Source organism: Suncus etruscus, chromosome 11 (genome assembly GCF_024139225.1).
Source record: "Suncus etruscus isolate mSunEtr1 chromosome 11, mSunEtr1.pri.cur, whole genome shotgun sequence".
Lineage (NCBI taxonomy): Eukaryota > Metazoa > Chordata > Mammalia > Eulipotyphla > Soricidae > Suncus > Suncus etruscus.
The window spans coordinates 78479950-78495510 of record NC_064858.1 but is presented as its reverse complement, the minus strand read 5'-3'; the positions used below and the strand labels follow the sequence as shown (position 1 = coordinate 78495510).

Genomic DNA, 15561 nt, shown 5'->3' with positions numbered 1-15561 from the left:
TGGGGCCAGAGAGTTAATGCAGGAACTAAAGCATTTGCTGTACACATGCCTAGCCTACATTCAATTCCTGGCACCAACCATGTATGAATTCATGATTATCTCTAAGAGTGATCCCAGAAGTCAAACCAAAAATACAGAACTCTTATTTCTCCTCATCCCTACATCAGCCTTCACGTGACAGATGGCACCAAGAGAACTCTGTGAATAAAACTTTAATAATGTACAGCAGAAATTGGACAGGCTCATTCTTATATTAAAACAAAAGATTTCCTATATTACACTTATTTACATTTGCATACTGAAGAGGTAAAGTGTCTAAGTGGCTATTTTACAGTCCTTTCTAATAAAATGTACAAAAACAAACAAAAGTACCGAGAATGCCGTTCAGGAGCCTTGATGGCAACAGCAGAACGGGCTTGGCCTTGGTCTATGAATCCAGATCCATAGCGATGGCAGCCCTATGGATCAGGGGTAGCCTCAGGGGACCCAAAAACCCAGCTCTTAAGTTTTTTTCTCCCCAGCTATCAACTCCTAACTCTGGATGTTGAGTCTGGAAGGGACAGTTTCTCAAGGAACCGCCCAGTCTCCCCAGAGGGGTAGGAGCCAGATGTGCAGGGGTGGGGTGGGGGCAGACCAGGAGTGCTACCCGGTGACTGGGTTTGTGAATAGGCTCCCTGGCTGGAGGAGTGTTGGCAGCTCCCAGAGACTGGTTGTGATCACGGCAGGAGTCTAAATTCATTATTACCAGCCAGGTTCTGCAGCAGGTCAGAGTATGGGGGATATGTGGTAGGCAGGAAGCTCCCCCCAATGACAAATTGATATTCACGGGAAATTAGTGGCCATTAAATTGACCCAGAGGGCTAAGGGAAGGTCTCCTTTAATGTAAGAAACATCAGGAAATAAATAGGGGGGTGGGAGCAGTAGGAGACAGTGAGGGCAGGAGGCTCTCGCCTGCCTCTAAGCTTTGGCAGACTTGCTGGGCTGGAGGCAGGCATTTGTGGAGGCTGCAGAAGTGTCTGCCTCCTCTGGGAACAGGAAGGGGGCTCAGAATAAATGCAGTGATTGGAGGGAGAATCTCACTACCCACCGCTGGTCACCCATGCTGAGGTGGGCATCCTTGTTTCTCAGTGGTCCTAGATTAGAGCTATGGTCCTAGCTCAAGAGGCTCTCAGAACCCACCAGGAAAACTAGTGTCCGGACAGAAGTTCGTGTTCTTGATGTTGCTCCTTCTCCTGAGCCAGTTCTGTTCACAGACATGCACCCCAATGCTTCAGAAGGTGCCTGGCCCTCAACCAACATCTGAGAATAAATATCTTCAGGAGGTTAACCAGCTGGATAGTGCACAAATGGCTACGCAGAGCCTTAAGCACAAGTTCATAAAGCCCCAGGGCGGGACGGGGGGAGGACATGAGCAGCCCTGATGAGGAGGGACTCTCAGAGAGGAAGAGGCTCAGGAACAAGAATATTTCCAGTGTGATCAAGCTATGTGCATTTCAACAAGATCTCTGTGGTTGTTTCTGTAGTGACTTCTTTAAAAACAAATAGATTGAGAGGTAATCATCATAGAGAGATGGTTTTCCTTTTATAAAAACAACACTAAAAAAAGTTAAAATCCAGACTCTTTGAATAAAATTAAAAAAAAAATCAAACCACTCAAGTTAAAGTTATGGCTTCAAAGTTATATATCTAAGATATGCTGACCACCCCTGCACTGCGCTTCATGAAATACTATCCCCAGGGGAGCTGGGTGCAGATGAGCCAGTCCCTTCAGAAGGGCCCTGGAGTGATGCCAGCCTCACACCTTCCTCTACTGCGATCAGCTAATCCAGTATAAGACCCATGCGGATGCCTCCCCCCATCCCGCCCCACCCCAGCCTCCCCCTCCCCCACCCTAAACCCATCACCACCAAAAATATACACTGCTGATTCCAGAATCTGGGATATGAAAGACAGATGTGACATTCCAACTGGAGTCCCAAGATCTGGGCTTCAAATCCCTCGGTCCTTCCCTGATGCTGTGGAGGACAGTGCCCTTGGGGCAGCTCATTTACCACACTGTCACTGACCACAAGACTCAAGGCAGCTGCCATGATTCCTGCCCTGTCTTTCCCACCTCTCTTCCTCCACAGGGACCCAGAGCAAAGCCTTGGCTGCAGTGGCCAACTGGGCCAACTTCAGTTCCAGTCCGAGGTGGAGGGGAGCTGCATGGACACGGGGCAGAGGGCTGGGTGGCCTGCTGGAAAGGGAGTACCACCGTGGCATGGGGCTGGGGTGGGCCCCTGAGGAGGGCTTTGGAGCACACAGACGCTGCTCACTTTTGACCAGAGGCACCAGCACACACAGACAGCACGATGACCACCCCCGCCCTGTACATGCACAGGAAGCTCAAGCAGGTTAAATGCACACCAACAGACACACACGCACACACGCGCACACACACATGAAGGGCGGGGCACGGAGCAGGCACAACTGGAACGCACCTCAACACATGCACACATGGTCGGACAGACAGGCGCCAACTGTCCCCAGGGCAGTCCCTCCAGATGTCCGTATGAGGTGGGAGGGAGCACAGCTGCCTAGAGACGGGCTGTCTGCCTGGGTCCTCAGGGCCCCTCAGTGTGCTGGGTTGGTCCCTGGAGGAAAAACCTCAGTGCTGCTTAGCACTGGTGACACCTGGTTTCTCTGGGCCTCCGGGGCCGCCGCCGCCATCACCATCACCATGCCTGGTTAGGTGTCAGATGCGCCGGGTTCTGCGGGACTCCCCACTCCCACCAGTTCAAGTCACGGCATTGAGTTCTCTACACCATTGGCTCTCAGAGTCTCCATGCCTTTAGGAGGTAAATAGAAAAGGTGTCTGTGTCTCAAACCCAACCTGGGAGTGAGCGAGTGTCCCGGACTCTGTCCCTCTTGCAGGCCAGGGCTCCTGGCCAGAGGGCTGGGCAGAAACGAGAGGTAGGCCTCCATCGTACTCTCAACATGGCAGCTCTGTGGTTCTCGCCGCCCAGGGTTACTTGGAGGGGAGGAAGCAGTTTAGATCTTCACATCTTCCTGCACGCTGAGTTGGGACAGAGTCTTCTTAATGCGCAGAGCAGTGAGGCGAGCTGCACCATTGGCGTACCAACACTCCCGCATCATCTTCCCCATCACCCGTAATGCCTATGGGGAGAGAAAAGAGCATCACTGACCCAGGACCTTTCCTCAAATCTTCCTCTTCCCTTCTCAGTGTCAAGGTGTATGGCCACAGGCAATGCTATGTTGGGTAGAGTACTGCCCACTAAGAGAAGACATTCTACATCACACCCACCCCTTCCCCAGTGGTGGGGCAATCTGGAAAGGAGACCACAACAGTATCTGAAGTCATTGCTGCTGTTTGAAAATCCTTTATGGGGGAGAGGGGAGGGAATATGATCTCCATAGTAATGATCAGAGGAGAGTTCCTGGGGGCTGCTTATGAAACTTCTTGGCTAGACATTCAATGTGAGGGTTTGAGAATACAACAGCTTGAGCCTGGAGGTGCTAGTGGCCTCATGGCCACACTCAGGGGTATGTGTGAGGGGGCACGTGGAGCCTGGGACTGACCCTATCCACATGCGTGCTCTGAACCATATCCCTGGCTACTTCTGGCTTTGGAGCCATATTCAGAGGTCTATGGGGAACATGAGTGCTTGGGATGAAAGCCAGGGCTCCCACACACAGAGCATGCACTCTAGCTCAAGAGCTCCTCACTTTCCTGATCTTTCTTCTCACAGCACTGTTTCAAGTAGCATATGAAGCCAGAACAGGCATACCTGCGCGTGCACACTACACACACAACAGAATTCCATGTTTTCTTTTCCTGTTTGTCTTTGGACAACAGTCAAGGCTTATAATTGGCTCTGCACTCAGTGTATAAGATCACTCCTGGCAGTGCTCTCTGGAGGCCATGGATTGAACCTGGGTCACACATGTGTGAGGCAAATGTCTTACCCACTGTGCTATCTCTCTCACTCCATCTCTGTCCCATGTAGAGATGAGATGAAAAGCAGTATTGGGTAATACTTATACTGCCATTTCCTGCACAGTGCAGCTGACCATTAAAGTCAGGCCAAGAGGAGAATGTGGATGTTACCTGCAGACAGCTACTGAGTACAGAAGCAGGTCTTTATACAGAGGAGCCCACTTTTCTAATCAGAGTCCCAGCACACGGCAGTGCAGGTGGGAGAGCAACACTTCCTGCCTCAACCTCTGGTATGAACCTACCACTGGGGAGGGGTCCAAGAGTCACAGTGGAAAGTGTAGCTCTCTAGGGCAAAGAGAAGTCAGAATCGGAAACATGAACTTTGTGATCTGTTCTTAAATCACAGAAATGCCCTCTAGTGGTTGGACTAGCTCAAAGCAGAGACATAAGTTTGCAGGCAAACTGTTTCCTTGAAGACTCTTAAGAATGTAGAGCTCCATGCATATTAGGAAACTAGATAATCCATGTGTCTTCATTTCAATTATTGCCAGAAAATGCTGTTGCCACCCTTTATCTGCCCTGCATCATCTATTCTCACTCTTTTTTTTTTTCCTACCTTTTTAGGTCACACACAGCAATGCTCAGGGCTTACTTCTGGCTCTGTACTCAGGAATTATTCCTTGCGGTACTCTGGGGACCATATAGGATGCTGGGAATTGAACATGGAGTGGCTGTGTGCAAGACAATGCCTTACTTGCTTTGTACTATCTCTCTGGCCCTTCGTCCATTCACACTCACCATCTCATCTCAACTCTTACTTATTACATCACTCTCTTTCTCCTAGGGTTTTACAAAGGTCACTTTTCTCAGACTTTTCCCCTCAAATCCTCTCCAGCATCCATAGTGCCTCTATGGATGACCCTGCTTAAGTTCTCCTCAAGCTCCTAGCTCCAGAGCCACTTTTCAGTTTGGGCAAGGAGAGGAGTAAGAAAACCTTCCCAGGCTTGTTTCTGTCTCCTGTGGAGAATCTCTCTTATCTGTGCCCTGGGAATGAAGCCGTTTTCTTCTGTATCTACTCCAGAGAGCACAAAGGCCTATGATCTACTGAGGTTTAGTAGGTCATATAGTTCATGGGTGGGAATATGGATCAAAGTACAGGCTTTGCATGTGGGAACATTAGGTTCTATTCCCTGTACCACACTGTGCGCCTTGGTTCCACTGGGTGTGGCCCCTAAACCAAAAACATACATAAATACAGATATATATATATATATATAAAATAGCTTTTCATACTATATAAAACTAATCCTGGAGGCTGGCTCCATTGTAAGGTCTAGAAAAAAGATGAATGGGATTGGAGAGAAAATATAGGGGCAGGGTGCTTGCCTTGCATACAGCTGACCATTGCTTGAATCCTGTCACCTCATATGGTCCCCCCAGCACCTTCAGTAGTATCTCTGTGCACAGCTAGGAAAATAGCCTTTGCACCCTTCCCCAACAAAACAAAAATAAAACAGCAATAAGGAAAATGGAAAAGTTGTTCCATCAAAGTTTTTTTTTTTTTTTATGTGGGCGAAGATGGTGGGTGGGAAGGTGGCCACCCAGCAGTGCTCCCTACACACTGGACTATCGCTCTGGCCTTGTTTTGTTTGTTGCGAAAAGTCGATGAAGTGAGGGGAGTTTTGTACCTCATAACTCTGCCACCAGTTGGGGATGTTAGGACGAAGCTTCTGGTCACACACGACCTTTCGCATTTCTTCAATGGAAGGGTCAGAGGGCACTAAGTCATAATATGGCAGTTGATATTCTTCGTGGACTCCTGGGAGAGAAGAAAGATACGAGTCAAATCAAGGGCAACACACTGATCTGTAAATACCACTGTCACTAAGAATAGTAGGGTGCCTTGGAGAGGTGGTTGGTCAATTCTAGGTTCAGAATAAGAGATATATAAGGCTAGCAGGTTACATCTTTTTCATATCACAAAGCGAGACAAAGATGACTGAAGCCATGTAAAACATCGATTTGCAATGTTCCCAACCAAAGAGAACACTGGGACTGGAGGGGTAGCACAGTGGGCAGGGCATTTTGGTCTTGCATGTGGCAGAACTGGGTTCAATTCCCAGCATCCCATATGGTCCCCCAGCCAGCCAAATAGACCTCTCTGAGTGTCAGGAGTAAGCCCTGTACATTGCTAGGTGTAATCCTCCCCCAAACAGCAAGGAGAACATCTAAAGAACAATACTGATCATATCAATAGAAACAAGGTATTTTAGATTTAATAATTTTTTGGGGGGCCACACCAGGCAGTTCTCAGAGGTTATTGTATGCTGAAGAGGCTATGATGTTAGGTATGGAGTTGCAGTTGGCTACACTGAAGGCAAAGTGTCTTTTTTTTTTTTTTTTTTTTGGTTTTTGGGCCACACCCGGCAGTGCTCAGGGGTTACTCCTGGCTGTCTGCTCAGAAATAGCTCCTGGCAGGCACGGGGGACCATATGGGACACCGGGATTTGAACCAACCACCTTTGGTCCTGGATCGGCTAGGCAAAGTGTCTTAATCCCTATACTACATTTGAGTCGAGGAAGGGATGCTTAAAAGAAGAAAAAGAACTAAAGGTTTATTTTGTTTGCCGTTTTGGGTTTTGAGGTCGTATCTGGTGGTGCTCAGAGCTTATTTCTGACACTGCTCAAGTAACACTACTGGTTGCGCTTGGGAGACTATACATAGTGGTGGGATCAAACTGTGATCTCCAGCTGTGTGCATGACAAGCACCAAAACCCTTGTACTGGTTCCCTAGTGTCCTCACACAGACTTCTGTCATTATTCAACCTCTAAAGTATCTGAATTTAAACATCGATCATGTGACCATTAACATAATAGAAAATGTTGCATTAAATGCTGCCTCCTGGGCCTGGAGAGATTGCACAGCGGCGTTTGCCTTGCAAGCAGCTGATCCAGGACCAAAGGTGGTTGGTTCAAATCCCTGTGTCCCATATGGTCCCCTGTGCCTGCCAGGAGCTATTTCTGAGCAGACAGCCAGGAGTAACCCCTGAGCACTGCCGGGTGTGGCCCAAAAACCAAAAAAAAAAAAAAAAAAAAATGCTGCCTCCTCCTTCTTTTTATTTTTTGGGCCATACCATCAGCACTCGGGTTACTCCTGGCAGGCTTGGGGGACCATATGGAGGTCCATCCCAGGTCCCACATGCAAGGAAAATGCCCTACCGCTGTGCTATCGCTCTGGCCCCTGCAATACTGTTATTGAAAGAGTATATTGTTATTGAAAGAGTATAATGCATACTCCTTTCAGTGTTAGGGAAAATAAAATTATGAAATTTACTTAAACATGGATGGATATGGACAGTATTATGTTGAGTACCAGATTATCTTAACCAGCTTTATCTATATGTATGCATATAACTTTCAAAATTTAAGATGTATAATTCCATGTATCATACACCAAACTGGCCACCTCCATAATCTGGATCTCATCACACATATCTAAGAGGAAAAAAAGAAGCAATATACAAAAGATTCTGCTCTAAGAGTAATTCAACTACTATTAGGCCAGAGAGAGAGTACAGGGGTTAAGGGACTGATTTGATCCTGGCATGGCATATGGTCTACTGAGCATCTAGATAGGAATAAGCCCTGGGCACCACTGTATATGTCTCACATCTCCAGAAAAATAAGATGAACTACTTTCACTGGCTTGAAATCAATTATATTAGAGAGAGACAAAGGGTTCTCGTGGTTCTTGATTTTATCAAATGACAAAAATCTTTGGAAGTGGGGCCGGGAAGGTGGCGCTAGAGGTAAGGTGTCTACCTTGCAAGCACTAGCGTAGGACGAACCACGGTTCGATCCCCCGGCGTCCCATATGGTCCCCCCAAGCCAGGGGCGATTTCTGAGCGCATAGCCAGGAGTAACCCCTGAGCGTCAAACGGGTGTGGCCCAAAAACCAAAAAAAAAAAAAAAAAAATCTTTGGAAGTAATCACTGTATAATAATGATTTACTAAGCTGTTTTCTGCTAAATCTGATAGTATCTTTGATTGGATTTTGATGAAGATGAACAGAATAAAAAGTTGAGAAAAATTTATAGCTATAAAACTGAGAAAATGGGGCCAGCGTGGTGGCGCTAGAGGTAAGGTGTCTGTCTTGCCAGTGCTAGACTAGGACGAACCGGGGTTCGATCCCCCGGCGTCCCATATTGTCCCCCAAGCTAGGAGCGACTTCTGAGCGCATAGCCAGGAGTAACCCCTGAGCGTTACCAGGTGTGGCCCCCCCAAAAAAACTGAGAAAATTCTACACATTCATATGCATATGCCCTCCTAGAAACTAAAAAATTACATTGTTTTACCAAAGCAGCTCTCAAGCTAATCAGAATATATGAAGTGAAGCCCCTTATGAAGGAGATCCCTTCACTAGTCCCATGCTACTTCCCCTACAACTTTTCCAATTTCCAGGACAATACAGTATCTTTAAAGCAAAACACATGCCAGAGGAAAAGCTCAGTGGCCTAGAGTGACCTCAGTGCAAGCTTAAGGTCAAGAGTTCAAATCCCAGTGCCACCACATATGTCACAAACAATCCTGATAGCCTAGCTATCTACACTCAATAATGCTCCAAGTGATTTCCAACTGCACCACTGCCAAGAGTGAGAAACCTAAGAGAGTTATGACACTGGTAAGCTCTGTACCTAATGTGATGTGCAATGCCAGAGTAAGGCAGGAATTCCTGGTGAGTGCTGTGGCTAAGGGTCTTAGCATCATAGGCTGATGTATGAACTCTGGTGAGTGCAACAAAATGTTGAGATACATCAGGCATGTGTGTAATACCATTGCAATTATCAACAAAAACCAAAAAATCTAAAGTCAACGTGAATACAAAAACAACCATTGACAAATGAGCCTCTGAAAGTTATGAAACAAGGTAAAACACTATTCAACAAGGGCCTCTGACAGACCACCCAACCTCGGTACTGTAAGAACTGAAAGCATATGGGGAATACAGCAACAGCACAGTGAGACTGATATTTGCCTTGTATGTGGCAGACCTGTGCTCAATCCCCCATATGGTCCCCTGAAGCTACCAGGAGTGACTCTTGACCACAGAGCCAGGTGTGTGCTCTGAGGATTGTCAAGTGTATTTCACCACCGCCACCACCACCACCACCACCACCACCACCACCACCACCACCACCACCACCACCACCACCACCACCACCACCATCATCATCCCTGAAAAGAGACTAAATTGAATGTGTAATGGGATCCAACTGGTTGTGAGAATAGGAAAAGAAGTAAACCCCACACCCCTAGGTGACCCCAAGTTATGGGCTGGGAAACAGAGCAAGAGAAGACAAAAAAGGATGGTACCTCCAGAGTTGCACCTTCGAGCAATCTCCCAGTACACAAGCCCCAGGGCATAGATGTCCGCACACTTGAAGGAGTCAAAGTGCTTCATGTTAATGGTCTCATCAAGCACCTCAGGGGCCATGTACCTGAAATTGGAAAGAAAACATGGTCAACACAGAAGATGGGTGGGGATGGTGCTGTGTGTGTGTGTGATGGTGCTGTGTGTGTGTGTGCGTGCGCATGTGCACATACATATTGGGGATCAAATTAGGGCCTGTGCATGTCAGGCATGCATTCTAGCACTTTATAAGCTAATGTTCTAGCCAGTCCTGATTTGTCTAGAAAATACTCTTAATTCAGTAGTCCCTGAAAGTGAGAAAATATCAATCAACTCTTTTATTAAAATACCTATAATTTTTGGATTCCAATCTAAATACTTCAGAACAAATTGGGCAATAGGCTATTTTATTTTCTAACCAACAATATTTATTCATTCTTAGTCCTTCAAATGGTGCCCTGGTGGCCTCCTAGTATGGTGGTTCCATGCAAGGACCTGTAGATGTGTACTGCTCTTACCCTAAAGGGTTCGAGGCCTCCAGGGCTGTATCTATCAAATACTCAGGGAACCCATGTAATGACTTGGTGTAAATAGGTCATAGATTCAAAGTAAGTACCTCAATCCCTGCACCAAAATTTATGACCCTAATGACCCTAAGGTTATTTGAAGCATGGGGGCTGCAGTGATAGCAGAGAGAAGGGTGTTTGCCTTGCATACGATGACCTGAGTTCGAGCCCTGGCATCCTAAATGGTTCCCTGAGCACTAGCAGGAGTCATCCTTGAATGCAGAGCCAGGAGTAATCCTTGAGCATTACCAGTATGGCACAAAAAGCAGAAAAGACTTATTTGAGCCAGGTCTTTGTTTCTTGACCAGGTACTGGTGCTATGGGTCACAGTGTAGTCTAACAGTACTTAGTAACTGGTTAAACTTTGTTAAATATAACCACAATGAGGAGTTGAAGCTATTCATTCGAAAATTCTTTTAGTATCAGTTGGAGATATGTAAGAAATATAGGCCTAAAGCCATCCTTATCTTCATTTAACTAGTACTACTTGAACCAGTCTCCAACTCTTCCCCCCAATAAGTAAGAAAAATTCAGGGGATCATCTCAGATCCCACAATCTAAGAACCTGGCAAGGCACAATCATTCAGGTCTAAAGAAAGGGCAATGTAGTAATACAAGTCTGTAAAATCATTTTGATTCAGCCACACATAAGTGGTGGTGCTGGGGGGATCACTCCCAGAGGCAATTAGATGATCATGCCCTGTCAGGGATCCAACTGGGACATTCTGTATGCAAAGCATGAGTATGAGTACTTTGAGCTTTTTCCCCAGCCCATGCCACCTCATTAAACTGCAACACACTTGAGACATAGAGAGTACTGGGGCTTCAGATGTAGCCAAGCCTGGTTTCATCCCTGGCACTGTGAATGGTCCCAAGTACCACCATACATACTTTTACCTTTCCTCCCAACCAACTCTGGCATCTACCCCAGCTCTGGCAAGAATTGTCCCCAGAGTTGTTCCGTTGTGGCCCACTGTGTGTGGCCTCGTGATCTGTGCTCTCAGCACTCTTAGGTCCAATTGCCCCCCAACCCCAATCAGTGTGAGGAGGTATTTTCAACTTTCAGCTGTCTCAATACAAGAGGCATGCCTCCTTTCTGCACCTCCTCTTGAACATGCAGAACAGCGCACACACAGGCTTCTTGGTCCAGTGTGAGCAAGAACCTACCGTTTGGTTCCCACCCTCTGGTTGGGGGCAATGTCAATGGTGTCTGTGACAGCATCGTGACGCACAGCCAGGCCCAGGTCTGCGATGGCACACATGCCGTTTTTCTTCACCAGAATGTTCTTGGACTTCAAGTCTCGATGAGCAATTCCAGGTTTCCCTGGCAGAAATAAGAGAGCTCTTGAGAAAAAGGCAGTATAAATGTTAAAAGCATAAAAGCCCAACCATGGGTTCTAGTCCTGGGTTTGTCTGCCAACCCTGGAGAAGCAGTAACCTGTCTGAATCTATCCTCACATAAACACAGGCAGACACCAATACTTAATTCACTGGAAAGTATAAGGATCTGATACATTAACGTCAGTAAGTGGAAAGCTCAGAGGGGAAAGCATACATGATAGTAACTTCCTGTTTTGTTTTTGGGCCACACCAGGCGGCGCTCAAGGATTACTTCTGGCTCTGCCCTCAGAAATTCCTCCTGGCAGGCACAGGGGACCACATGGGACGCCGGGATTTGAACTACAGTCTATCCTGGATCAACTGCGTGCAAGGCAAATGCCCTACCACTGTGCTATCTCTCTGGCCCCTGATAGTAACTTCTGACAATGCTGTTCTACTTGCCTTCCTGAAACCCCTATGCTCAAGCAGAGCCTTGCTGACTGGCAAGGTGCTCTGAGTTAAGGAGGCACAGGCGAGGACTGCTGGCATTGCCACCTGCCTGCCGAGAGCAGGACCTCACTCTTCTTGCTGGCTTTCTGTCAAGGCAGCGCAGGCTGCAGACCGGTCAGCATGGAGCGCTGTGACAAGATCCAGATGCTGCCAAAGAGCTGGGATTATTTACAGTCAATAAGCGAGGAAGCCCAAGATGTTTGCGCTCTGCGAAAACCTCTGCAGATTAATAAAGCCCAAGGCCCCCGTCCACCGAGGCAGAGAGCAGCTGTCTTCAGCAGTAGTCTGTCTCATCTCCCTGATGATCAATCCTTAGCAAACACTAATTCACCAATGAACTGTGTCCGGCCATCACATTATAAATCACCAGATGTTTATATTACAAAGTCCACTGAGGGAGTTTCGAGAGAAGTGAAAAGTACCCCTGGAGACACCACTCCTGCTCACAAGTAAAGCATATGCCTCTACCCCATCCACACACTACAGTGTCCGAGGCCTAGTGAAAAGGAGTTCAGGGTCAGGACCAGGATGGCAGGGGCCAGGGTCCCGAGCCTGTCTTTCTTCTCTGCACTCACCCTGAGTACCCACAATCTCCATGTGCAGGTGGGCCAGCCCACTGGCAGCAGACAAGGCCAGCTTAATCATTCCCTCGATCGTCACCGTGTATCGGTTAAGGTAATCGAACAGGGAGCCGTGCTCATGATAGTCCGAGACAAGCCACAGCTGTGTCCAGGTGCCGTTATCTGCAGAGAACCAGAGGTGTTAACAGGCATGACCACCAGAACAGTAAGTCTAGGCAGGCACAACATCAGCCCTACGGGGTCCCCGAACATGTGTAACTAACTCCCCTTCACACTAAGAGGCTCCCCATGTCTTTAGCCCCTGCTGTCTTCTAATCGAGCAGACACCTACAGCTGTTCCAGCAGACAGAAGAACAGTTAACTTTTGCTCAGATTGGGATTGCTCAGCAAGGGATTACTTCCTGTGGTAGTGGTTCTGGGATTCTGAAGTGTTCCATCAGTACCCCAGATGTGAAGTGGGAGGCATTTAGGAGTAAAGAAAGCACCCAAGGGGAAGTGACAATATCATTTGCTTTGGGTTCTGGAAGATCTGCTTATCTTACCCATTACAACAGCCAGAGGCTGGCCCTGCAGACTCTTCTACAGCCCCCAGCACAGCCTGTGCCAGACCTGCCTCACTCTAACGCCACCTTTCAGCCAGCAGCTGGGGGTGCTTCAGGAGGAGCACTGAAGTCCTGTCCCAACTGCTTTTGGTGCATTGAGTGTAAGTGCTGATACCCAGATGTGCCCAGCCGTATGCACTTATTTTCCCTTTTATACACAAAGGGAAGGGAGAATAGGGGAGAAGATGGAGGGATGAAGGGAGGGAAAATCAAAAAGAAAAATCTAAGGCCTAGTCATCTCATTAGGCTAAACTAGCTATCAATAGGAAGAATGAGAAACTGACTGTTATCTTCCCAATTCCAGGACACTCAATAAACAAGTATGTAACTAAGTAAATAAATATCATGCTAAAAGGCCTGGTATGTGGCAGACCCAGGTTTGATTCCCAGCTTCATATGTGGTCCCACCAGGATTAATTCCTGAATGTAAAATCAGGAGTAACCCAAATAGCAAGCATAGCTCTGTGACCCAAAAACAAAACAAAACAAAACAAAAAGGCAGGAAGATATAGTCTAATTTCCTTCTCCACTGGCCAAATGTGGGTCCCAAAAGCCCACTCCCTTTCTCACACAGTGGCTAGAATCAATAGAGGGTAGCTCCTGGAGGAATATCGATTTTGATTTCTTTTTCTTTGGGGGTGGGGGCAGTGCTCAGGGGTTACTCCTGGCTCTGTGCTCAGAAGTTGCTCCTGGCAGACTCGGGGGACCGTATGGGATGCCAGGAATCAATCTGGGGTCCGTCCAGTGTTGGCTGCAAGCAAGGCAAATTTCCTACTGCTGTGCTATTATTGCTCCAGCCCCTGATGTTGTTTCTGATTACAAAAGAAACACCCAAACCCCATCACTATTACTAAGCCCCCAAAAAACACACTCAAACCCCTTCCCAATAACCAGCCTCCAAGTCCTAAGGGCACTGCCAATAAGTGAAAAGAAAAGACATGTTGGTGCCTTTAAAATATACATGAGAAAAAAAATATACATGAGAAAGGACTGGAGACATAGTATAGTCAATAGGGTACTTGCCTTGGATATGACCAACTCAGGGACCCAGGGTCAATCCCAGATATCCTGTAAGGTCCCCCAAGAACTGCCAGGAGTAATTCTTGAGCACTGAATCAGGAGTAAGCCCTGAGCATGCCAAGGTAGAGACTCCTTACACTCGCCACCACCCCCAAAAAAACCCCACACCTAAAAATAAAAATATATGTAGGACACCATGAAGAAAAGCCCTCTGCATTCCTATGCTCATTGCACTATTTAAAATAGCCAGAATCTGGAAGGAACCCAAGTATCTGAAAACAAATAAGTGGCTAAAGAAACTGTGGTATAGGGGGCCAAAGCGATGGCATAGCAGGTAGGGTGTTTGCCTTGCATGTGGCTGGTCTGGATTCAATCCCTGGCATCCTATATGGTCCCCACAAGCCTCCCAGGAGTAATTTCTGTACACAGCACAGAGCCGGGAATATCTGCTGAGCACTGCCAGGTGTAGTCCAAAAACTAAAAAAAAGAAACAGGCTGGGGCCTGAGAGATAGCATGGAGGTAAGGCGCTTGTCTTGTGTGCAGAAGGTCGGTGGTTTGAATCCCGGCATCCCATATGGTCCCTCGTGCCTTCCAGGGGCGATTTCTGAGCATAGAGCCAGCAGTAACCCCCTGAGTGCTGCCGGGTGTGACCCAAAAACCAAAAACCAAAAAAAAAAAAAAAAAAAAAAGAAACAGGCTTTTCTGGAGTTGTTCTTCCCTGGCCTAAATACTTTATCTGGGTGATGCTGGAGAGAGAGGACCCCCCCCCCCAATACATGTCAAATGTCCTACTGCTGAGTCACACCCCTGGCCCTAGGCCTCAATTATTTATTTCAGTGTTCTTCCCAGTAAATTTACTGGAGCCCTATAGCGGCTACAACGTAGGTGGATGTAGGGGTATAAGGAAAAGGTAAATGAGCATACAGGAGTTTTTCTCTGGCTTCTCTGCTTAAAATCTAAGTTTCGACATAAATCTTCTCTAGAAAAGTCTGAAACCAATAGCCCTGATCCCCTACAGGCAGTAACTATGAAGGCAACAAGGACTGTGCTATGCCATGGCCACTCTGTCTCCGTACACCCCTTCCCCTAGGATTAGTTCTGGCTTTGGGCCACCCGAAAGCCCAGCCCTTCACCTTTATTGTCAGCAGCAATAAACCCAAGAATGTTTTCATGGCGCAGCATGACCGTCTGGTATATCTCTGCTTCACGAAACCAGGACCGTTCTTCTCGAGAGGAGAAAATCTTCACTGCCACATCGCCACCCCTCCAGCGGCCACGCCACACTTCTCCAAACCGGCCTTTGCCAATAATCTCCTGTAAGACAATGGTTCGGGCCACTGTGCGCTGGACAAAAAGGGGCAACCCTGTGAATGGGAAAAAGAGAAAGCAGCTGATGTTATTATTGTCCGCCTTTGCATCTCCCATTCTTGCTGTCACACTGTCCTTCTACACTGGACCACTGACTGGATAGGTGGTGCTCCCCACCTCCCATACCATGGCTAAATTTTGGAATTCCCCAAAGGGCTAAGTCAGGGAGTAAGGGAGCTGAGCACACACAGGCAGGGTAAATACGGGACAAGCTGGTCCTGAGTAAAGCGACTTTCAGTCTCAGT

At 47.4% G+C, this 15561-nt stretch overlaps 1 protein-coding gene across 2 annotated transcripts in view; it reads right to left on the bottom strand.

The window, feature by feature from the left end:
• Positions 1-1913: 1913 nt before the first annotated feature.
• The window catches only part of ACVR1B (activin A receptor type 1B), a 47630-nt gene continuing 33982 nt past the window's right edge, over positions 1914-15561 (bottom strand). For both annotated transcript variants that reach the window (XM_049783419.1, XM_049783420.1), the window contains exons 4-9: positions 15082-15312; positions 12320-12487; positions 11082-11238; positions 9312-9436; positions 5626-5756; positions 1914-3156 (exon numbers count right to left, since the gene is read on the bottom strand). In XM_049783419.1, coding sequence (XP_049639376.1) covers positions 3031-3156; positions 5626-5756; positions 9312-9436; positions 11082-11238; positions 12320-12487; positions 15082-15312 — 938 coding nt within the window. In that variant the 3' untranslated portion in view covers positions 1914-3030. The remainder of the gene's footprint in view (positions 3157-5625; positions 5757-9311; positions 9437-11081; positions 11239-12319; positions 12488-15081; positions 15313-15561) is intronic.